A 23,501-nucleotide genomic window follows, 5' to 3' on the forward strand; every position below is an offset into this window, starting at 1 on the left:
CCCGTGTCCCCTGCATTGGCAGGCGGACTCTCAACCACTGCGCCACCAGGGAAGCCCTGCTGCCACTTTTTAGTTATTGTGAAAGCGCCACTATGAACATGGGTACACAGATATCTGCTCAAGTCCCTGTTTTCCTTTCTTTCGGGTGAATCCAGAGGTGGAATAGCTGAATCATATGCTAATTCTATTTGATTTTTGAAGAACCATTGTATTGTTTCCCACAGTCTAATCATTGTAATTGGCTATATAATATTCCATTTTGTTTCTGTGTCCTAATTTACTAAACCATTCCCGAAGTGTTTCCTGAGGCATCTCAAGTTTTCATTTTTTTCACTGGATGGAAATTAGTTCTGGTTTAGATAGTGCTCCAGGTTTTTTGCCCTTGTTTAAAAATAACTCATATACATATATAGCTACTTCTGATGGCTGATCATTGTTTTTTGCTTACTGCCACCTCACAATGACTCCCCTTATCCAGGACGTGCCCTATCGATGGGACTAAGTCCTCTCTAGCTAGACTTCTGCTTTCCAATGTGGTGGCCACTAGCATATATTTAAACTTGAGCCAATTAGAGTGAAATAAAATTAAAAACTTATTTTCTCAGTTGCGCATGCCATAGTTCACATGCATGATAGTGGCACGGAGCTAGCGCCACTGAATTGGGCGTCACGGATATAGAACATGTCCACCATCTCAGAAAGCTCTATGGCGAGGGCTGCTTCAGACTGTTTTTGACTCTGACCACTTGGTTACGGCTGAATTAGAGCCTATGAGTTACTTCCCCAAATGATTAAGTCCTAGGGGAAAGGCCAATGATAACTGCACTTGGAAGAGAATGCCATAAACTCTGGAATGTGAGTTTCATAATTCACAATTGGGAATATTGCTTCCAGTGGCTGGGCTACTCCTGCCCGCTATTTCCCACATTAATCTTCTTCAGAAAATGAATTATTGGTCTTAAGTTTCTCGGTGATGATCACCTAATCCAAGCTGGGTCAATCCAGTTCCTTACTTTCCTCTTAAGGACTTTGGAACTGGGAAGGAGAGGCTATCAGTCAGGTCCTCTAGATGTTTAGAACTATAAAACCAGGAGCGACAGTCATATCCCACTAAGTAAAACAGAGAGTGGATAAAGCAACAGAAGGAAAACTCAAGCTGGTAAGCAGATAAGGCTGCTTTAGGCTTTCTAAATTCTGGTTTGGGTGCCTTCCTTAGGCCCATCTGCATTCCTGACTTTGGAGAAAAATCTGCATCCTAATGGTGAATTCTTTAATGCTTAAGCTAGCTCGAATTGGTTTGTTACCTGGGAATCAGAATCCTAATATACATACATACATAAACTACACACATGGGCATTGACATGTTCACATCGTAGAGGTGTGTGTAGTTGTGCACAAACTTTGCATTTACTCTTTGCACTGGGCCTCCAGACTCCCCTTTACCCTCCTCTAACGTTTCTCTACTTTTCCTCTTGCTTTACTTCCTTCTCACTAAAAGAGTGTGCTTAGGTTGTCCTCTGCCTATCTTATTTTTCTTTTCCATCCCTTGGTCAAAATACGCCTTCTGCAATCCTTCTGGCTATGGAAGCTATATGAAATCAAGTCCTGTAATATGTTAACAATGGATTTAATTCTTTTTTTTTAAATATAATTCTTTAGCTTGTATTGCATCTTAATCTCTCAGGCCTAAGTAATTCGGTCAACATTCATTCATGAATGACTGAATAAATAATCCCTCATAGGCCAGAGCGGCAAATGTTGAGTGGTAAAAATCTGGCATGAGCAGAACTGAGTGGGTACTTCCGCAAGTCACAGCATGCTACTGTAGATGAACTGATTAGGAGAAACCTCTGGCAGGAGGAAAGAACGAGACCAACAGCACCCCAGAAGGCAGAGGCACACAAGTGTCCTAGGTAGGAAAGCACTCAGTGTTGTCAAGGAACAAAGGAGACCACTGTGACCAGAGTAAAGAGGACAGGGGAAGTAGTGTGAGCTGAGATAGGTAGGACCTTCGGGCCATAATAAGAGGTTAAGATAATATCTGAAGTGCAGTGGGAAAGTCTTAAAAAGATTTAAACAAGTGAGTGACCTGATCTGATTTGTGTATTAAAAAATTCCCCTCTGGCTAGAGTCTGGAGGATGAATGACAGGGACCAGTTAGTTAGGAGGCTACTGCAATTGTTGGCAAGAGATCACAATGGCTTGGCCTATGAACTTTGTGACACATTCGAGATTTTGAAAGTGGACATATAAGCTCTTACGAAAAAGTTATCCGTTTTACCTTCTAAGTAGCCAGCCACCGTATTAAAGCTGTCAATGAAGTAGGCTCTAAAAAGCAGACCCTAAAATGTCAAGAGGCGCCTGCCTTCCCCAGTTTCACACGGTTCTGGGCTCAGCTCTTACATTAGTACCTTGATTCCAACAATCCTCTAGAGAAAAATTCTGCCGTCATCTTTCCCCCCTTTCCTTTGAGTGAACTTCGGAGAAGTGATTGCTGAAAAATGACTCCCAGTAAGACGACAGTGGTGTTTGGGGTTCAGTGATACACCCCTAACTTTTAATTTAAATGCTCGCTTTGAATTTGGTATCGGTTATCTTACATTGCACGACGTGAGAGAGAAGGCGTTTTGCTAGCAGCATCTATTTCATCTAGGAAAACGGTATTCATCCTCTGCCTCTAAACCTAGGGCAAAATTCCGTTAGAATAATTCATCTTTCATAAAAGATGGGTTCTTTCGCCTATGGAAATCTTGTGCGTTCTGGGCACGGCTTCCCGCTGTACAGACAAATGCACTCATTGTCTAGACCACGCCGGTCCCCCCCGGATTTTATGCAGCGTGCATTTCCTGCACTGAGCTGCTTGCTCGCTGCAGGCGTGCTTCCCTCGTCCCCCTGCCCCCGCCCGGATCCAAAGCTTTTGTTTCCAACGTTTTCTCCCGACGCTATTAAAATGCTTGGGCACATCGTTACCAAATAAGTGGCTGACTAGGAGCTTTTCCGGCTGTTAACCTTTAGGCCAACGTCCAGTAAAGTTCTGAAAAGCAACTAAACCTCATGTAAAGGGGCCAAGCCACATGGAAACAACGGAAACGTGTATATTGCCTAAACTTGCCGGAGGGACATTTGGGATTTTCTCAGAGCAATGCTTTGCAGTGGCCCCAAGGGCGCTCCAAGAGGCAGCAGCACTCGCTCCCGCAGCGGCGAGGAGGTGGGGTGCGGGTGAGGGGCAGGGACCCCGGGAGCCGAGATGAGCGGGGCCTCCTGGCGGCGACGCTCTGGCCCGCGCGTGCTCGATGGTTCCGCGCGGCGGCCCGGGCCTGCGCGGTCCCGTCGCCAGGGGGCGCGCTGGCAGGCGCCGCGGATCTCCGAGCTGCGCGGCCCGACTCGTGTCCGCCATATTGGATGCCGCAGCCGCTGCTGCCAGCGCTTCCTCCTCCGTCTTCGCTGTGCGCTGCTGGTTCCTACGGCCCGAGCGGCGGGGAGGTGAAACAGGAGCCTGTCGGAGGAAGAGGAAGAAGGGGGTGGAGAGTGTAGGGGACCGGGCTAGGGGGTGGAAGCCCGAGACCGAGCGGGGCGGAGAAGAGAAGGCGCCCAGCCCCTCCCCCGCCCGCTGCCAACCAGCCCCGGCAGCGCCTCTGTTTCCCGGACCGGCGCTCCGCCCGCCCTAGCGGCCATGCCGGGGCCTCGCTGCCCCTAAGGGAACCTTTCCCTGCCGGTGCTTGCCCTTCCCCTCCTGCCCGGGGTCGCAGCGGCCCGGCCTCCCGCCGGCGCCCCCTCCTCGCAGCCGCGTTGCCGCCCCCGTCTCGCTCTCCCCACCCAGTGCAGTGGCCGCCGCCTCTTCCGCCGCCGGGCTCCGAGCCTCCGCACCGACAACATGGAGGCTGTGAAAACCTTCAATAGCGAGGTTGGTATTGTACTTTAGCCTCCCCTGCTACCCACGCTCCCCCCAACCCGGAACGAGGCCACTGCGGGAGGGTGGGCACTGGCCCGCAGTGCTTTTCAGGGTGGGGCGAGTGGCGGCCTAGCTGTGGCCGTGGGGGAGGGGTGTTTCTCTGCCCCGGCGCCCCTCCCCCGATTCCGTGGGCGGAGGGCTGGAAGAGGGCCGCCCCGGGGCGGAGGGAGGTTCCGGTGTCTCCAGCAGAGTACTGAGTGGCTGCGGGGCTGGAGGGAAGGCCCGCTTGGGCCCTCCCCCGGAGGCTTACGGCAGGTCTCTCCGGGTCAGTTCCGCCGATGCCTGGCCCGCCCATCTCTTTCCTGGGCCTGCGGGATTTTAACTGGAGGCCGGGCATCACCGCCCAGACCTTTCCCGGGTCCTTAATGAGGCAGGCCGTTATCGGGGGTAGTGCAGGCAGAGCACCTACAGGGGTGATAACCTGTGGTCACCTTGCAAGTAGTGTTTGTTTATAATTGAGATATTGTTGGCTAGGTAACCTGCCAACTAGGGACTTAAGCTAAGGGCATGGTTGATCGGGAGGCGAGATTATGCTGCAATTTCTCCTATTCTTACTCCCCCCCCCGTTCTCATCATCCGACATAAAGACAGGCAGGGTGAGTTGTGCATGCAGAGGGAAGATGCTGGAGAAGCATTTCCCACGGGCTCCTTCACGTGTCGTATATAGGGCTAGATTTTTAACAAGCAGGTGTCCAGTTTTCACTGTTTAGTTGAGTTCACTAGTCTGAAGGGAGACAAGTTTTGATAAAATATTTTAAAATCTTTTAAAACTCCGGTAGGAATAGACCTTAATGCTAACATTAAACAAGGATTTAACAAGTACATATCTACACAACCAGAGTTATCCTTACCTGTATGACTTATTTAACAATATTTTAATGTGATGTTAACTAAATTTATATAAATTTTATGAACTTTTCATGTGGAAATGCTAATACTCCATTCAGTAATATAATAGTGATATTCTGAACAGGGCAATACTTTAAAAAGCTGTTTTACAATTTTGTTTTCCAAAAGGAGAAAACTCGTTTCCTCCTCCCTCCCACCGTCCCTCTTTTCTCCCTCCCTCCCTAGAATTGACGTTTTGGAAACTTAGCAAAGAGGCTAAAAGTTAGATAATATGTGAATTAAACTCTCCATATTAGACTAGATAGCAGTGACACAGTTACATGAAAGCAAGCATTTTTTTTGGAAAGGATTTTCTTTTTCAATACTGGATTTTCTTTTTTTTTTTAACCGCTTCTTGATACAAATTAGAGCAGTAGACTTGGGAATCTTTTCCATTTTTTTATGGATTTATAGCTGATAATTTGGGTCAGATTATAAAATTTGGTTCCACCCCACAATACTCTTGTCCTTAAAATCTGGAATAAAAAGTAAGAATACTATATGTTCCAGTTTATTGCTAATAGTTTCATGGCTCTGCAGGGGGGAAAAACAACAGGTCTGTAGCCTTATTTGCTACATGTGGTGCTATAGCACTAAGAGAATGTTAAAGTGTTTTTTTTTTAATTATAAAAAATATCCTTTCTCTTATTTCCTTGCCATTATTTGTTTACCCTACACCTTTTTGTTGGGTGCCTCTCCTATTTATCTTGGGGGTTCCTAATATGTACCGTCCTCCATTCCCAGCCCTCCCTGCCATGTGGTAGATACAAACAAGTGGTTAGTACACTGTGGTTGGTCACTGTAAAGCGTGGTGGATTACAGGTGTTAACAATTGGTTTTTCATTTTAGCATTGATGTTAAGGGTAAGGAGTCTAACATTTAAATGGCTGGCTTGATGCTTCAACTCTTCTCTCAGCTAATCTTCATAAGAACTTGAGATTTGTGGTAGTATTCTCATTTTAGTTTATGTAGCACTCTCTCTTTTCCCCTTACGTATTTCAGAGACCTTAAAACATCTTTTAACTTCCTATTTACTAATACGTTCGCACTTCACCATATTTGAAAATGGGGTTGGCTTAAAAATTGTAGCAGTTAACAGTCATAGAATTGAGGAAGGGCAATAGATTTTGAAGGAGATTCAGAAGAATATACTTTTTTTTTGCTTTAAACTGAAAGTACATCATCCTGTTTTTTTCTGATTTCTGAATATAGTTTCTGTGGATATCTATAACACTTGCTGATGTAGTAAAAGTTTGTTGTTGCAAGGAAGTATATAGTGGGAAATAGTTCAGTAATGACGTTTTTCCATTAAATCACGTTGCAAAGTGCAAAAATGAAAAAGGAATCTGAGTTACAGGATTAGGAGAAAAGGATGTTTTAGAATGTTTACTTGCAGTGAATTTGGCTTTTAAAGGCATCTATCCTTGGGCTGAGCCCAACAGAACTTTCTCTGGCAAGTTTAAAGGTATCTTTGAAGCACTGAATTGTCAAGAAGTGCCATTTGCTTGATAAGGCACCACAATTTAGCTCTATATGTATAATGTTTAAAATAAGAAATGCTTAGCTTTTATAACTTGCTAATTATCAGGTTTTTCAAGATTAAAAAAAAAGACAAGCAAGCAGATCTTGGCTTGAAAACAGGAATGTGCCAGAGATTTTAAAGTTCAGAATGTAGGCTTTTAATCTGCAGATAGTGGCTAAGTCTCAGTCTGAACGTGTGGGGTCTTCTGCAGGATATGTCCGAGTCATGATGGCGTGTCTGCCTCCCTGCCTCCCTCCACCCCCCCAACCCTTTTCTCAAAGGGGCTTTGTGCCTCCCTACCCCGTTTTCAAATGCACTGTCAGAAGATCCTTTAGGTGGTAAATCCCTCGTACGTATCATGAGTTAAATGAGATTGAGGCTCAAGAACTGATATTTAAGTGCTCATTGTGCTAGTTTTGTGGGAAAACTTTAATTTCCAGTTAAGCATCATCCTTGTGATAAAAGTTTTCAGAACTAATGTCAGTTCTGAAATGATGAAAGAAAATTTGTCCAGGATGGAATATAAGATTCCCTAACGGTCAGTGCTTGACCTGAGCGGTTAATTCCAGAAGAATTATCATCATTACAAGGTATTGTAGTTACTGCTGCTCAAAGATGGTGGCATTTATTTGTTATGATGGTTTAGAGTTCTCACCTCAGTGGAAAGGGTCTCATCTTTATCTGTTTAAATCTGTGGATTACGTTAGGACCACAGTTGATTACTGGAATGCAGCAATTTTATGTGAGCTACATATTTGTACTGTGTCCGTAAGACTCCTCCTGTATGGAGGTTATTGTGGTAGGGTTTTTGTTTTTGAAAAGAAGGAAAAGAGAATAGCAATACAGGACCTTTTCCTTAGAAAATTATAACTTAATTGGAGAGGGCATTTTAGTAATATAGGAACTCTTAAAATAATATGTGGAAAATATAAGAATCTCTTATGCATTATAAGAATCTGTTATGCATGTATCAGGAAAACTATTGCAGTTTAATTTTTGAATTTACCTTGGTTCTTAAATTCTTTACTCATCTTTAGGATATCTAAATTCTTAGTGTCTTTTGTTCTTAGGATCCTTTGGTTAGTCCGATAGCTTACTCTTTGTTTCAGGATGTAGCCCTTTCCAGAGTCACTTTAACACCCAGTACATTTTCCTCTTCTGTGCCTTGTCTTTCACATCAATAGTGAAATCCCATCTTCATTTTATTCCATTTCCAAGTTTGTATCCAGAGTGTTCATTTGGTTAACTACAGGACTTTTAATACAGTCTTTCCACCGATATCTAGTAGTAGGCATGGTTTGGTAGAGAACAGTGGGAAAGGTAACGGGAATAATAAAAGCATGTGAAATTTGTTTTTATATTTTCCCCTTGTGGTTCAGGAAAGGGAATTTATGTGAAGTAGCTATAAAACGTTGCCTTTTTCTTTTCTTTTTCATGTATGGGGGAAGTCTCTCTCTCCTTTTTCTCTCCTGTTTTGATTTTCCAGTGGGAGTTTTAATTAGTCTTTTTTTTTTTTTTTTTTTTTTTTGCGGTACGCGGGCCTTTCACTGTTGTGGCCTCTCCCCTTGCGGAGCGCAGGCTCAACGGCCATGGCTCACAGGCCTAGCCGCTCTGCGGCATGTGGGATCTTCCCGGACCGGGGCACGAACCCGTGTCCCCTGCATTGGCAGGCGGACTCTCAACCACTGGGCCACCAGGGAAGCCCCAGTGGGAGTTTTAATTGTAACAATTAGTCTATCTTTTTTGTTTCTACCTTGTGAAAATCCCTTAAAGACGTAGCAGTCTTGGTGTTATAAAGGAAGGAAGCCTTCACTAACCCCTCCGTGCCCCCAGTGGTTTAGGTCAAGGTTTCTCAGCCTGGGCCCTATTGATATTTTGGGCTGGATAATTATATGTTGTGAGGAGCTGTCCTGTGCATTACAGGATGTTTAGCAGCAACCCTGGCCTCTACCCACTAGCTCCCCCATTGTGACAACCAGGAATGTCTCCAGATACTACCAAATGCCCCTTGGGGGGCAAAATCGACCATGGTTGAGAATCACTGATTTAGGTCCCCTGTTAAACTGTCTTAAAACACTGTGCTTTTCCTTCTAGTGATAACTACAATTTTAAGTAGTTAGCAGTAATCTTTCCCACCATATTATAAATTACATGAGGACAGTGACCACGTATCTTTATTGCTTCATATCCTTGGTACATAGCATAGTGCCTTAGTACATAGTATATGCTAAATAAAGATTTCTTGAATGGATAGCTTGATGGTATAGTAGGTAGCTGAATGGCCTGGACCAAGGCAGTTAACATTTCTGGACATTTGGTTTTCTCCTCTGTGAAATAAATGATTGATTTGAGATTTTTAGGTTCCCTATTAGTTGGGAGATTCTTTGACTAAATATGAAATTAATGTTTTGGAGGACTTAGTATGTATAAGCATTATTTTGAAGGTCATTTTATGGCATTGTAGGCGTATAGGAGTTTAGATGGGAAATTTAAAATCAAAACTCTGATTTGTTTATGATTTTCACTTCTTACTAAGAGGGGATAGTGGGAAGGGGACTATTCCATTGAAAGTTCCAGTTAGATTTAATCCATCCTAAATTTTATATTGTGTAATTATGCTATTTTCAAATCCTTTTTGCTTTGTTTTTCATTTTAAAACAACATATGGTAAAAGTTGTGTTTTTAACTAATTTAAAAAATTTAGAATACAAGGATAATTGAGACTGATAATAATGATTTTGGGGACTCTGAGAGTGTTTCAGTCATTCAGGATTAAATATAAAAATTTTTTGGCAACATTGAAATTCATAAGATATATATAGTTCAGCCGTTCTACTTTAGGCTAGCATTGAGTTTGTTACAGTAATTTTGATTGGCATTTAGGGGACATCTGTATTCCCCAGTCTTCTAAATAGTCATATTTTATGATCACTTGCTCCATTTTTTTAGAAGTATAGTTGGCTTAGAATTAGTGCTGGTATTGCTGCTTGTACATGGAATTTTAGGTATTTCTTCTGGGCCAGTTTTCCTGTTATTGGACAACAACTAACTCATAATGGTTTGAGAGAATGTAATCAATCTTGACCTTGAACAGTGGCTGAGCTCCTGAGCTCTTAAGTGAGCTCATTTTATCTGGTTTTGTTTTCTCAACATCTTTCTCTACTCCTCTCTCTCAGGATTGTGCCTCTCTACTCCTGCTTGTACAGACTGCTTTTCCAGCAGCATGGACACAAGAAGCATAGTAAGATGATTATGACCCACATAAGGCAGGCCCTTTGGAAAATACTTAGGGTTAAATTGGTAGTGAAATGATGTCTTGATTATGTGGGAAGTACTTGGGAAGCAGAATAAAGTTTGTCACTTAGAGTATGTTGGTAATCTGAAAGAGAACATGTAGGGAATAAGTTGAATTTTTCACAAAAAATAGGTTAAGTGAAAAAAAAGTTACTGTGCTTAGTAGTGAGTATAAATCATATCTAAACTCTTGTGCATTTACTTGCATTCTGCTCCGTATAGTTTTTTGTATAAGAAATATTACTTATGTATATAATGTGAGTAAATTGCAAATCTCTGAATTTGGTGGTAGGAAGTAAAATACATCTTATATTTTGAGGAAGTTCTTCAAACTATAAGATGACAACAGATCATTGACAGATGTTGTGTAGTAATGGAAAAACAAGACTAAATCAAATTTTTGGTTTTCTAATTATAGAGGAGCAGATTTTATTAGTGGTACTATTATGAGAAATAAATGCTGGTGAGAAATGTTTCTGTAGCTTCTGATTCCTTGTCTGAGTTAGTTCTATCTTAAGTTTGATGGTAAACATGATGCATTTGATCTTTCTGATTCTGATTTTATGCATTTATTTCGTCTTTGTAATTCTGCTTTGCCAGTTTCTGATACACCATATTTTAGAGTCAAGGAAGGGTATGTAAATATGTTATGGTATCTACTGTAGGTCAGGAAATACGTTAGGAACTTTGACACTACTCTATTTAGTCAGAATGGGGAATATAGATTATTTGTTCATGTTTTTAAAAGACATTTGTGGCTATTTAATGTATGCCAAATTTGTTTTTAAAATAATTCTGCAACTTAGTATACTTTATAAAGACTGACTAGTATACTTTATAAAGACTTAGGATTTCATTCGTTTATTCATTTAACCAGTACTTAATGAATGCTTACCATACACCAGCCGTTTTTCTGTCTGCTGGGATACAGTTGTAAACAAGACAAGCGAAAAGCATACCCTCTTTGAGCTTATGTTCTTGTAATCCTTTTTCTTTCACCTCATCAGCTTTGTGTGCAATGACCTTGCTGCAGAGCTAGTGAGGCTGGGCAGGCGTTACTGACTCTGGGCTTGCTTCTTTGCCAGGAACTGCGTGGGATTGAGCAAGTAGACTTCTTAAACAAGAATGTGATCTTATATTTTCAACAACGGGGAAATAAGACAAGCTACCCTATTTTATTTTAAACTAAATTGTCGTATTAAATCTCCATTTGGCATTTTGGAATCATAACTGTTTTTAGAGAACACAGTTTTAAGGATGTTTTCTTTTGTGAGTGAGATATTAATTAGTCTCCATGTGTAAACAATTAAAAAATACTTTTAAGTGGTGACCAAACCCTTATGAGTTTGGAAGGATAAATTAAGGAATATTTTTATTTTTGAAACAAACTTTCCCTTGATTTGAGTGCATGAAAAAAATTTGGTGTCTCTCTTTTTCTCTCTTCTATAAACACTAATTTTCTGAATTTGATTTAATTCCTTGGGGCTTGTGAGTGAAGGATGAAAAGTTTGGATCATGTATTTTATGATCTTGGGAACTTGGGAAATGATATAATCTTTTTAATCTGGGTCACAGTATCTGAAAGATTGACCAGTAGCCCTGAAACTAATACAAGCTGTATGTCAGCTATATCTTAATTTTTTTAAAAAGGTTGACAGAGTCCTGGTTAATGATTTTCTTTAGTAATGTTTTTGATACTGTAAAGTTTTATGGTTAAAAAAAATGATACAGGTATTTGAATTTATTGAAATGGTAAGAAGAATGTTGAATAAGTTAAATTTTTTGCAAACCAAAACACATAGCAAATGTCTAGTTTCTAAAACAGCTGCTTGCTATGGTGAAAAAAATGTCTGGCTTGTGTAATTTTGAAGTATTTTTTGTTTACCAAACATTGTTAAAAGTGAGCCACTTTATAATATATGGTGTTTTATGCACCTCTTTTCCGCAACCATTATTATGTTTCTGTGGATCTTTAGGGTTAATTTGTGAGAAAAGTAGGATAGGTGCTGTCTTCATTTTACAAACAAGGGAACTGAGGCCTGCCATTGTGATTTTACCGAGGAAAAGCAGCTTTGTGTTAGAGCTGAGACTGGAAGGGCCGGCTCTCAACTCCTGGTTGAGATGTAAAGGAGAACCATCACTCGATTTTTCACAATTCTTTTTGCTGGTATAATGTCCAAATATAAATTAACTATTTTTCCCCTTTTTATACTTTATTTTTACGACTTCAGGTTTACAGAAAAGTTGCAAGAGTGATCATTTTTATGTACATTTCATCCTGATTCCTCTATCTAGTTAATTTAATCATATTTGCTTTCCTGTTCTCTTTCTCTCTTGACATACACATGAACGACACATGTAAACTTTTTTTCTGAACGTTTGGAGAGTAAACTGCAATTAATGCCTTTTACTTCTAAATATAACTGTCTTTTCTGAAAACAAGGACATTCTCTTATGTAACCATAGTACAGCTACCAAAATCAGGAAATTAATATTGATATAATGCAGTTGTCTGCAGACCTTCAGATTTCACTGTCTGTACCAGTAACGTCCTGAATAAAAGGAGTAAATCTAAATCCTACATCACACCTTGCATTCACTTGTCATGTCTGTCTAGTGTCCTTTAATCTGGAGCAGTTGGTTATTACTTTGTCTTTTGTGACCTTTGATGATTGATGAGAATAGGCCAGTTATTTTTAGAATTCCCTCAATATGGATTTGTCTGCTGTTGCTTTATGATTAGTTTAAGGTTATGCTTCTTTAGCAGGAATAATCCAGAAGTAATATTTTGTCCTCAGGAAGCACATGATGTCTATTTATCCCATTAGTAGGGAGGTTAACTTTTTTCTGCAAGGTTTCTCCATTGTAAAATTACTGTTTTTCCCTTGTGACAGATATCTTTTCTAAAAATTAATTAATTTATTTTTGGCCACTCCATGCGGCTTGCAGAGTCTTAATTCCCCAACCAGGGATCGAACCTGTGCCCCCTGCAGTGGAAGTACGGAGTCCTAACATCAAACTTCACTCTTCTTTTTTTAGCATCCAGTTAGTTCTTGCCTGAATCAGGACTAAGATGGTTGTCAGATTTTCTAAGTCTGTTGTTTGTTTATTATTGGCAGTGCATAAGAGCTTTTCCTTCTCCCCATTTATGTATTTATGCATATCGGTATGAACTCAAGGATTCTTTTCTTATTCATTGGGGTGTTTTGATGTCAGGGCTCCTTCAGGCTGGCACCTGTGTCATTGTGACATGTGCTTATCAGTTTTTGAGTACTTACTTTCTTGTATAATAAGATATTCCCACCCCAGCTCTGGAATCAGCCATTTCTCTGAGGAACCCTAGTTTCTTCTGGTGGTTATCTGTTAACAGATTGAGCTAGAAATTGGGTATATGTCTGAACATGCTTGTGTGTGTGTGTGTGTGTGTGTGTGTGTGTGTGTGTGTGTGTGTGTGTACACACACACACACACACACACACACACACACACACATTTTTGTTGTTTATCCATCTGCCTATCTAAAAAGCCATGAGTTCATCCTATCTCCAATAACAGTCCAGCACTGTAGGGTTCATTCTGGCCTTTCCCTTTTGCAAATCTGTAGTTCCTTTCTCTGACAGTGAGAAAACTAGTTCCCATTATCCACAATATATTTACTTACTGTTTTATCAATCCTAAAATTACTTATTGTTTTATCAGTCCTAAAATATGCAGAAAGTAGTTGCAGAATTCTAAACCATAGGTCTGAAAACAAACCTATTAACTAGAATTTAGTATTTGTTTATAGTTCATCTTTTTTAGCCTGAGGATATATAGTCAAAATGCAGTGTTCAAAGATTGCTTTGTTAGTTTTTTCTCCCTTAATGTACTTGCTATTCTTTTGAAATATAATTTGGCTTTTTTTTCTCTGTTTGTATTCCTTTGTTTTTTCCTCCATCCGTTTTTGTAATGTTTTAGTATGTAAAATATTAAACATAAATTAACTTTAATCCTCCTTTACTTCTTATTAGTCTCAGCATTATAACCACTTATGCTCTGGTGAAAAAAAAGAGAAATGAAACAAAAAACCATTTCCTTAGTATTCTTCAAATCAAATAAAGCAAAATTTAGAGGTTTAGATATGGAGAAGGTCTTAGGTGAAAAATATGTTTCTAGTAGCAGAGATTCAGTTCATAGGTGAAAGTACATATTCAAAAAACTTTCATTCTCTTTTGAATGGAAACTCCATTCACGGTTTCTGTAGAGGGCCAGATGGTAAATATTAGGTTTTGTGGGCCGCTTATGTCTCTTTTGCATAATCTTGTTGGTTTCTCACAGTTCTTTTAAAATGCAAGACCATTCTTGGCTTGAGGGCCTACAAAAATAGGCCATGGGCCATACACTTATGGCCTTACTGCACTCTGAAACCTAAGAACTTGGTTAATAGCATGCTACTTGCAAATCAGAATTATAATTGAGCAGGAAGATATATTCTTTTATAGGCTTTATAAGCCTTTTTAACATCAAAAACAGAAACAAAATAACTTTAAAAGCTGCCTTAGTGAAAATATTTATTCAACATGTTTTTTGAGCACCTACCACCACGTGCAGATGTGCAGACACTGTTCTAGGCTCTAGAGATTTAAGTGTACAAAACACACCCACACAAAAAACCTCTGTCCTCTTGGAGTTTACATTCAGTTTTTTTGTGTGGGTGTGTACTGGAAATGAACGTTTCTTGTTTTTCCACATTTAGTGACTTCTGATGGACTAAAAGTTTTTTTCGTATTAATTGCAGAGCGAGCGTTCTTTCTTGAAAACTTGATAAAAAATGCAGCAAAGGGAGCAAACTTTTAAAAGCTTTGTTCATTTCTTCCTGTCTCCCAGTCATGATGCTTTCATTGTGTAGCTACACTAACTCACTAAAGGAAGAGAAGAGAAACCTCATTTATTGGGCACAGAACCCAGACCTAATTTAGTGATGAGTACACATGTATTACAGATCCTTAAAAAGCTGTTCAACAGTGTACATAACAGTAAATCAGCTAATCTTCCTTTACTGCTTTAATGAATGAATGAAAAAATTTTTTAATTAATTTATTTGTTTATTAATTATTTTTGGCTGCGTTGGTTCTTTGTTGCTGTGCTTGGGCTTTCTCTAGTTGTGGCGAGCAGGGGCTACTCTTTGTTGATTGCGATGCGCAGGCTTCTCATTTGCGGTGGCTTCTCGTTGCGGAGCATGTGCTCTAGGCGTGTGGGCTTCAGTAGTTCTGTCGCACGGGCTTAGTTGCTCTGTGGCACGTGGGATCTTCCTGGACCAGGAATCGAACCTGTGTTCCCTGCGTCGGCAGGCGGATTCTTAACCACTGCGCCACCAGGGAAGTCCAAGAATGTTTTTTAAAGTATTGCCCAAAGTTAAGGACCACTGTGAAAGTAGTTGCTTGTGTAGTTTTCTTGAAATAGGGAGAAAGTCTCCTGATAATGCTAATATGCATTTACCTAATAAAAGCTTAAAAACTATGTGCAGGTATCTATCTTTTGCCTGGCTTTGAATAAAAAGCATCAAAATGAGTTTTTACCATGTTGTATGTTAGTTGCTGAAATGACTTATAGCTTTGGGTAGTTTTTCTGTAAGCATTTAATAAACCAGTTAGTGCCCCCCCCCCCCAATGCTTTACTGAAATACGAGTGACTGCTTTTGTAAGGATTATTAACATGTTTGGCTTTGTTTTTTCTACACCAAGAAAAGTGGTTTTTATTTTTATAGCAGTTCCTCTTATTGGGCAGAATTTTCCAAATTCTTGTTCCCATTTTGTCAGAGAACTCAGAACCTCTTTTAGAGGCCTCTCTCTGCTTTGGTGGCAATTACAAGAACAAGGGTTGTGACCAACTTAGCTGAAGAGGATTGATATCCCAAAGGAATAGGCCAGAGGCTGCCACATCATTCCTAGTACAAAATTTCCCAGTCACTACTTTGATTCATTTGCAAAATCAAAGGATTAGATATCTCAGGCATCTTAGAGCTGTTAACAGAGAGTCGTTCCAAATAATTCTGAGTGCTTCCTTTATTTTGCTAGTGCCTCAAGATTGTCAATTTTTTCATTCTATTTTAACTATATTACAGTTTTCAAATTGCTAGAATGCAATAATAACCCGCAAAGGTTCTAATGTAATAGCAACTAGTGGTTGGAAGGAATGCTGGAAAGTAGTGGCTGGTCCTTTGAGCCTTGTTATTTATGTGTATTTGCCATCTAGCAGGCATTGTATTCTGCAGAGTGGTTACCAGGTTAATCGGATACCTGTGTCCTTTTTCTCAGACAGCTCATATTTTAATAGGGTGGGGTTGGGAATGGACTACCACAAAGGGTAAGAACGTAACGTGACATGAATACTATGATACAGAGTAGTGGTGTAGACAGTTTATAAACAGTATGTGTATACTCTTCTGTGTATATCATGTTGTACACAGTATGATGGAGGAGACATTGTGTAAGGCAAAGGCTAGAGATCATTTTCAAGGAAATGGCAGCTTTGGGTAGGGGAGGTGGTTGGGAGGACTGCTGGAGGGTTAGGCAAGGGTCTTCTGATGAAGGGTCTTTGTGTACTATGCACAAGACCGCATTTTTAATCAGAAGGGAATGGAGATTCTGAAGGGTTTTTAATAAAAGCACAAGTTTTAAATTTGTATTTTAGAATGATGATTAATATCTTTGCAGAACAGGGCAGGTCAATGAGGGGTGAGATTGAGGGAAGGAAGGTTAAATTACTATAGAGAAGATGAGCTCAACTACAGTAATAATGGGGAAGAGATGACTAGATGAATGCAAAATAAATTTAGTAATAATAGGGAGCTGGATATAAGGAAGAGGGTGGTGCCACAGGGCTTTGGCTGAGTGACGGTGTAGATAAAATGATATGGTACCAACCATTAATAGGGCAGATCAGGAGGAGCAAAGCACTAGAGGAGGAAGATAATTTGGTGGGTTGGATGAGGGATCATTTTTCCCACCTAGAATAAAAGAGTATGGAAGGAGGATTGAAATCACCCATATCTCAACCACCCAAAGACAGTGTAACTAGTTTGTTGAATACAGTTGTAGTTTTGAGCATCTTGAAGATTTGGTGTCTATGGGACTTCAAGGTGGAAATGACCAGCTGGATATAGGTCAAGCACTTAGAGAATAGGCTAGAGATGGAGATTAGGGGGAGATGATGTAGAAAAAGAAGAGAAAAAGGCTTGGGGCAAAATCTTTTAGAATCTTTTATCTTACTCAGTTTTTTTTTTTTCTTTGTTGTTTTAGATAAGGATTGACCCTTTCTGTCATATTGTATTTGTGAATGTAAGGACATTTTAAAGCAACTCTGCTTGGAATTTGCCTGATTTTAAATTCTGTTTATACAACCAGATGTTCTTATATGCAATTAAAAGTTAAGTAGTAAATTGCATGATCTATGAATAAAATTAAAGATTTAAATTTTGTTTAATGAAACTTTATTAGAATTCCGTAACATTGAGCCGACTTGTATCATTGAGTGTTTTCTTAGCTCCTCTTGGTCACGTAGTTTTTTATCATAACTCTGTCTGCAATAACCAATTTATTGTGAGCATGGAATTGTGGTGAATTTAAATACTGTATTTTTAGAAATAGAATCCATATTTATTTGAGAAATTCCAGCTAATATGGTTTGAAATGAAGAGGATTGACAAATTAATTATTCTTTCTCTTGTTCTCATTTTGGCCATTTCACTGTTAACAGATTGCTTATCAGTTATTTAGTAACTCTAAAATTAAGAGGAGGTAAAATTCACATCTTTTTATTTTAATGTTACAAAAAACATAGGAAAGAACTGAAATCAAAGAAAGGTGGTTGTTTGGATTCCTAGGAAAATTTAAACTGAAGACTTATTTTTATATATGTACGTGTTTGTTTATACATTTTGTTTTCTCTCATAGAGAATCATTTCTGTTCTCTTTGATTTTAGAATGGGGTAGCTAAAGACCATTACACTCATGGTAAGCATTTGTAGTTATAGGTTCTATGATTGGGTTTCTTGTTCACGTCCTTGTTAATGCTTAAACTTGATTTCCAGAAATTGCAAATTTTAGACCTGAAACACTTGTGATAGTATATCATTTAATAGACAGATGAAGAATCAAGACCCAAAGGTGATGAAACTTGTTAAGAATCACAGTTTATGAGAGGCATATAGTTAGCAGCCAAATTAGAAGAAATTTCTGTTCTCTGCGTCTCAGTTCATTGTTTTCACTTTTTCAGTATAATTTTTTGAGTGAGATTTTGGTAGTGTTCATGTGTGTTGTAGGTGGAAGAGGAGTGGGAATTGGTGATTCTTAGTAAATTAATATCACTTTATGGTAACCCTGGACCAGAATGAGGAACAAACTACTAGGCTGCTGCTTCCCTGCTCATAAAATAGGTGCCATAGGAGAACACGCACTCCTTGGCAGAGAGGCGTTGTACAGTAACACCCACTTAGCCAGCAGTTCCCTAGCAACCCAGCCCTCTGCAGAAGAGTAAAAAAAGCCTTTTTTACTTATCTTGTACCTTCTTCGTAGAAGAGGGATACAGTTACTCTGTAAGCCTGTATCATTAGCATGTTTCTAATTTTCATTTTAATAATGGTGGCTGCTCTGTAACTGCTTTCTTTAAATTTTCATAGACAACTGTTTAGAAAGCTCCTGGTACAGGTATTTTAAGGCACAACAATGCTACAAAATTAATGTGGTTGCTTTCAAAGTAAGATGTGATAGATTACAGTTGGCAAGGAAGGAGGTAGTTGTTTTACCATTTATAAAATGTGATTAGACAAGATAAATTTTAGGATCTCTTAAATATTAGCCCTAATGAATAAGTTTTCTAATTAATTTTTCTTAGCTTCAGTTTACTCATTTTAAAAATAGGGATAGTGATACCTTCCCTGACTACCTCTCAGAATTGGTTTAAATATTTAAAATATTGGCTGGTTTGAAATATTCAAAAAAGTTGGTGTATATAAAATTTTAAATATTCAGAGAAGGTGGTTTAATATATAAAATTGTAAAATAATTTTATAAAGTACTTGGAAAGCTAAAGAATACTAGTTCTAATATTCTTAGTTTCTAGAGAAAACTAAAAAGTACTAAGAAAAGTAGTTTTTTTTTAAAGCTGCTACTGGGAACATTTACTGTCATTGTGGATGTCTCTTTTGCCCTGGAAAGTATTTTCATATTGTAACATTTTAATAATGGATAAAAGTTTTGGAGAGTATGAGCTATAAAGAAAGTGCTGTATTATATTCAACATATTTTCCAAGTTGGAGAAATATTTATAAGTTGAACAAAACTTTTGAATATCAGACAGTAACAAAATACAGACCATGATGTATTTTGGACCAGTATTATTTTTGGTCATCATTTATAAGAATTTCAATGTTCTACTAAATCCAGCAAGACTTTTAAGATAATCAATTTTAAATAGTTACTACGAGTATAATTTTGCACCAGATTGTATTTAAAGTATATATGTCATCATATATAAATATGTGTACACATTTATGTTTACATATACACACAGAGACACACATATAGATGCATATAGAAAATTCTGCAAAGTAGCCTACCAGCCTTTTAGCCGTGGTTGTTTCTTAAGAGAGAAGTAGGTCGATAGGGTGTAGCGAATGAGAGTTTTCAGTGTTTGGAATTTTTCATTCAGCATCTATTACCATACCAGTTTTGTAATATTTTCCTCAAACCCAAAATATTATGTGTCTTAGCTTTGGGGAGAAAGATGGAGTTGGTCTGTTTTAATGTTATTTGAATTAAATCCTTTAGAAAAAGTGAACTTCCTTGTTAAGGGTTGGAAGACTCTTAAAACTTGATCAGTAGGCATATAAGCTTCATAATCTGTTGTCTTTAAATCTTCTTGGTTATTATTATTGGTTAGGTTGATGCTATTACATGGTTGTCTCCACGGTCATCTACCATCTTACTCAGTGACTCAGTTGTATATGTTTAGTTGGATGCTACTTGGAGGACTTTGCTTTGTTTTTGCAAACTGAGTGTTGGGGTAGCCAGAAGAACTGGGTTTGAGACACGGCTCTGTAGCTTAACACCAGTTTGAATTTAGTTAGGTCATTTACCCTAAGTTTATATATCTGTAAAATGAGAATAATAAATACTAATCTTACTGGGCCATTCTGAAGGTAAAAGTGATATAGCATGTATAATATGATAGTGCTTAATAGTTGACAGTGCCATAGAGATGAAAAGTAATATTTATTTTTAAAGATTCTTTTTATATATATATAAATTTATTTATTTATTTTTGGCTTCATTGGGTCTTCATTGCTGCGCGCGGGCTTTCTCTAGTTGAGGCGAGCGGGGGCTACTCTTCGTTGCAGTGCACGGGCTTCTCATTGCAGTGGCTTCTCTTGCTGCAGAGCACGGGCTCTAGGCACACAGGCTTCAGTAGGTGTGGCACACGGGCTCAGTAGTTGTGGTGAGCAGGCTCTAGAGTGCAGGCTCAGTAGTTGTGGTGCACAGGCTTAGTTGCTCTGTGGTGTGTGGGATCTTCGTGGACGAGGGCTCAAATCCATGTCCCCTGCATTGGCAGGTGGATTCTTAACCACTGCGCCACCAGGGAAGCCCGTAATATTTATTTTTATCTTTCTTCTTTATTATGCTACTGCATATCTCTTTTTTTCGTTTTTGCATTTGTTGCTTATATTTCTGAAATGATTTTACTGTAAGGCCTGCTAGTCTTTTGGTCTACTTATTCTCTCTCTGATATTTAGTCTTCAGTATTTTATTCTTCATCTCTTCAACTCTTAGCTCTTCAGGAAAGACTGTAATTTTGCTTTTCTCTTCCGGGATGCAGTCCCATATCTTCTAGGTATTATGTGTACATAAAATGGCATTGTTATCATCCCAGTCTAAATTTGTCTTTCTTCTACAAACTTACTTTTAGACTTCCTCTTTATGTCGGTAGTAAAAGTGTGTTCCCAAACACTCAGACCTGAAAACTTGGAATTTTCATAAGTGTCTCTCTTTTATTTGTATCTTTTCAGTCATGAAATCCAATGAATTATTTTTAAAAATACGCTTTTCATCCTTCCCTTCCCTTTTATTCTTTTTTTTTTTTTTGCATTTCACTTCTAAAATATATATATATTTTTTAAAACATCTTTATTGGAGTATAATTGCTTTACAATGGTGTGTTCGTTTCTGCTTTATAACAAAGTGAATCAGTTATACATATACATATGTTCCCATATCTCTTCCCTCTTGCGTCTCCCTCCCCTTTTATTCTTAGTACGAATACTTTGGTCCATATTTTCATAACTCCCCACTTGGTTTGTTATAGTCAGTTTTTTTTTTTTTTTTGCGGTACGCGGAGCACAGGCTCCGAACGCGCAGGCTCAGCGGCCACGGCCCACAGGGCCAGCCGCTCCGTGGCATGTGGGATCCTCCCGGACCGGGGCACGAACCCACGTCCCCTGCATCGGGAGGCAGACTCCCAACCACTACGCCACCAGGGAAGCCCGTTATGGTCAGTTTTTAATTGACTTTTATTATTCTCTGTTCTCTCTTGTTCGTACAGTAGAACGACATTTTTTAAGATTGCTAGATTAATTTTTACTAGGTTAATCTCTGAACAACTGTTCTGTTTGAATCACTTTGTATTTTGAAAAACCATTAAGATTCCTTTACCTTCAACTGTGCAGATCTCTTTTTTTTTTTTTTTTTTTTTTTTTTTGCTGTACGCGGACCTCTCACTGTTGTGGCCTCTCCTGCTGCGGAGCACAGGCTTCGGACCCGCAGGCTCAGCGGCCATGGCTCACAGGCCCAGCTGCTCCGCAGTATGTGGGATCTTCCCAGACCAGGGCATGAACCCGCGTCCCCTGCATTGGCAGGCGGACTCTCAACCACCAGGGAAGCCCTGTGCAGATTTCTTAACTGTGGATTTAATACTTTTTATAAAACTATTTTATAAATAAGTTATTTATAAATATTTATAAATAAATATTATCAATATGTTTGTCATAAGCATTGCATATTTGAAAATGCTATGAAATAGGACGATTTACTATATGCAAAGCTATACACTATGTATTCCCATCTTTGTGTCTTGTTTTTGGTACTTAGTGATACTCCAGTAGGAAAGCACAGCAGTCTGTTGAGATATTAATGCATTCCCATTAGGAAATAGCCACTTCTCCAATCCTTTGTGAAAATTACTGCTTGTCAAGAGATTTATTGATGAGTATGCTATATGTGTAAATAGTGTAGAAGCAGAATCACAGCTGTGACAGGAATGCTCTCTTTTTCCAATCAGTCCATTTCACTTCCACTTTCTTTATTAAACCTTTTATTTGTTGTTTCTAATTACATTTCATTTGTCTGAATACCTTCCCCAGTAGCATTTTTTATTTTGGCACTAAATTATGCCCTGTGTTCTTGTTTTCATGAGGCAAAGTCTTAAGGTCCTCATGGATCCCCCATTTTTAAATACTAGTTTGGTATGTTATTCCTTTGTTAAATGCGTATGGGAACGTGTGGGAAGAAAAAGATGCTCAGTCACTAATGGTTAAGTAAATTGTTTCCCCATACACCAGCTTTTTAATATACACACTTTGGATTAGTATCTCCAAAAAATTACCTGTGATTACATTTTGGAGAACTTTGGGATCGTTAGTGAATTGTCAAAGCTGACAGTGGTAAATCTCAGAATATGAAGAATCTGCTATGTTAGAGTAATGATGTGTCTATGACCCTCCCTTTCCACTTCAGTAGATTGTTAGATAGTTGAGGTGAAAGGCTTTGTTATCTTTTATCCCCTGAAGGGCTTAATATATTGTGCATATCTACAGTAGCTTATCAGTGAATGTTGGTTTGATTTAAGTCACCCACTAGCTTTGACCTGTTAATCAGTTCAGTTTGGCTTTGTATTTCCCAGTTCTTTTTGTTCTATTTGTTTTTAGTTGATTTTGTTTTGTTTTTAGTTGGTTTTACCTTGAAAATAAAACTTGATTGATCTCGGTAAGATTATTGCGTGAGTGCTTATGATTAACTCTCAAAGTAAATTTGAAAGTAAGTACACAAGGGTGATTGTTGTACGTCAGTTACAAGTTATATTGAGATTATTTCAGAGTGAGACATTCCACTCCTTTGAAATGGTTCTTTATTTCCATGAATATTGGCATAGGATTATAGATACAGGGTTGCAGAGATTGTTAAAAGTAAAGTTTGGGGGGGATGGGAGTAAAGAGATGTATGTCATAAATCTGGCTTTGGCATTCTGCTCCTTTGAGCACAATAGATCTGTTGCATTCAGGTGAATTTAGATATGAAGAAGCTGGATAGATTATTTTTAGCTGTATTTGGTTACCTGATTATCTTTGGAACCTAGTAAGCTAATTTATCAAAGTTAAATCAGCTTATATTTGAATAACTAATATGTGCAAGGAAGTTTTTGCATTTAATTCTTATAGTTATGAAGTTGCAGTTATTGCAAATATTTTCTATTTGTCATGTAGCATTAGACATTTCCATATTTCTGCATTAATAATGTGTATATCAGGTTTCTATCTCTTAGTATACCTTACTAAATCTCTCTTCCTGGACATTTTTTTTTAACTGCCATATAAAATGTTGATGTAAAAATAATCATGATTATGGCCTTTTGCTTCTTAAAATGTGTAAAGTCACTGGTGAAATTTTATAGCTCTTATATATAGTGCCATACTGTCTTTTTCTTCCAGATACTGTAGTTTTCAGTTCTAAAATTTCCATTTGGTTCTTTTTTGTAGTTTCTCATTCTGTGCTGAAAACTTCTATCTTTGCATTTATTTCGGGAGTTTTCTCCTTT

At 38.7% G+C, this 23,501-nt stretch overlaps 1 protein-coding gene across 1 annotated transcript in view; it reads left to right on the forward strand.

Annotated features, from left to right (window-relative positions):
• Window positions 1-2,281: 2,281 nt before the first annotated feature.
• Window positions 2,282-23,501, forward strand: part of SCAF8 (SR-related CTD associated factor 8) — an 81,848-nt gene continuing 60,628 nt past the window's right edge. Inside the window, 7 exon segments of the mRNA XM_079939043.1 lie at window positions 2,282-3,471; window positions 3,474-3,620; window positions 3,622-3,801; window positions 3,804-3,855; window positions 3,858-3,904; window positions 9,539-9,547; window positions 9,550-9,603. Of these exon segments, the coding sequence (XP_079795169.1) occupies window positions 3,403-3,471; window positions 3,474-3,620; window positions 3,622-3,801; window positions 3,804-3,855; window positions 3,858-3,904; window positions 9,539-9,547; window positions 9,550-9,603 (558 nt within the window). The 5' untranslated portion in view covers window positions 2,282-3,402.

The sequence above is a fragment of the Stenella coeruleoalba genome (assembly GCF_951394435.1).
Source record: "Stenella coeruleoalba genome assembly, chromosome: 12".
NCBI classification, from domain to species: domain Eukaryota; kingdom Metazoa; phylum Chordata; class Mammalia; order Artiodactyla; family Delphinidae; genus Stenella; species Stenella coeruleoalba.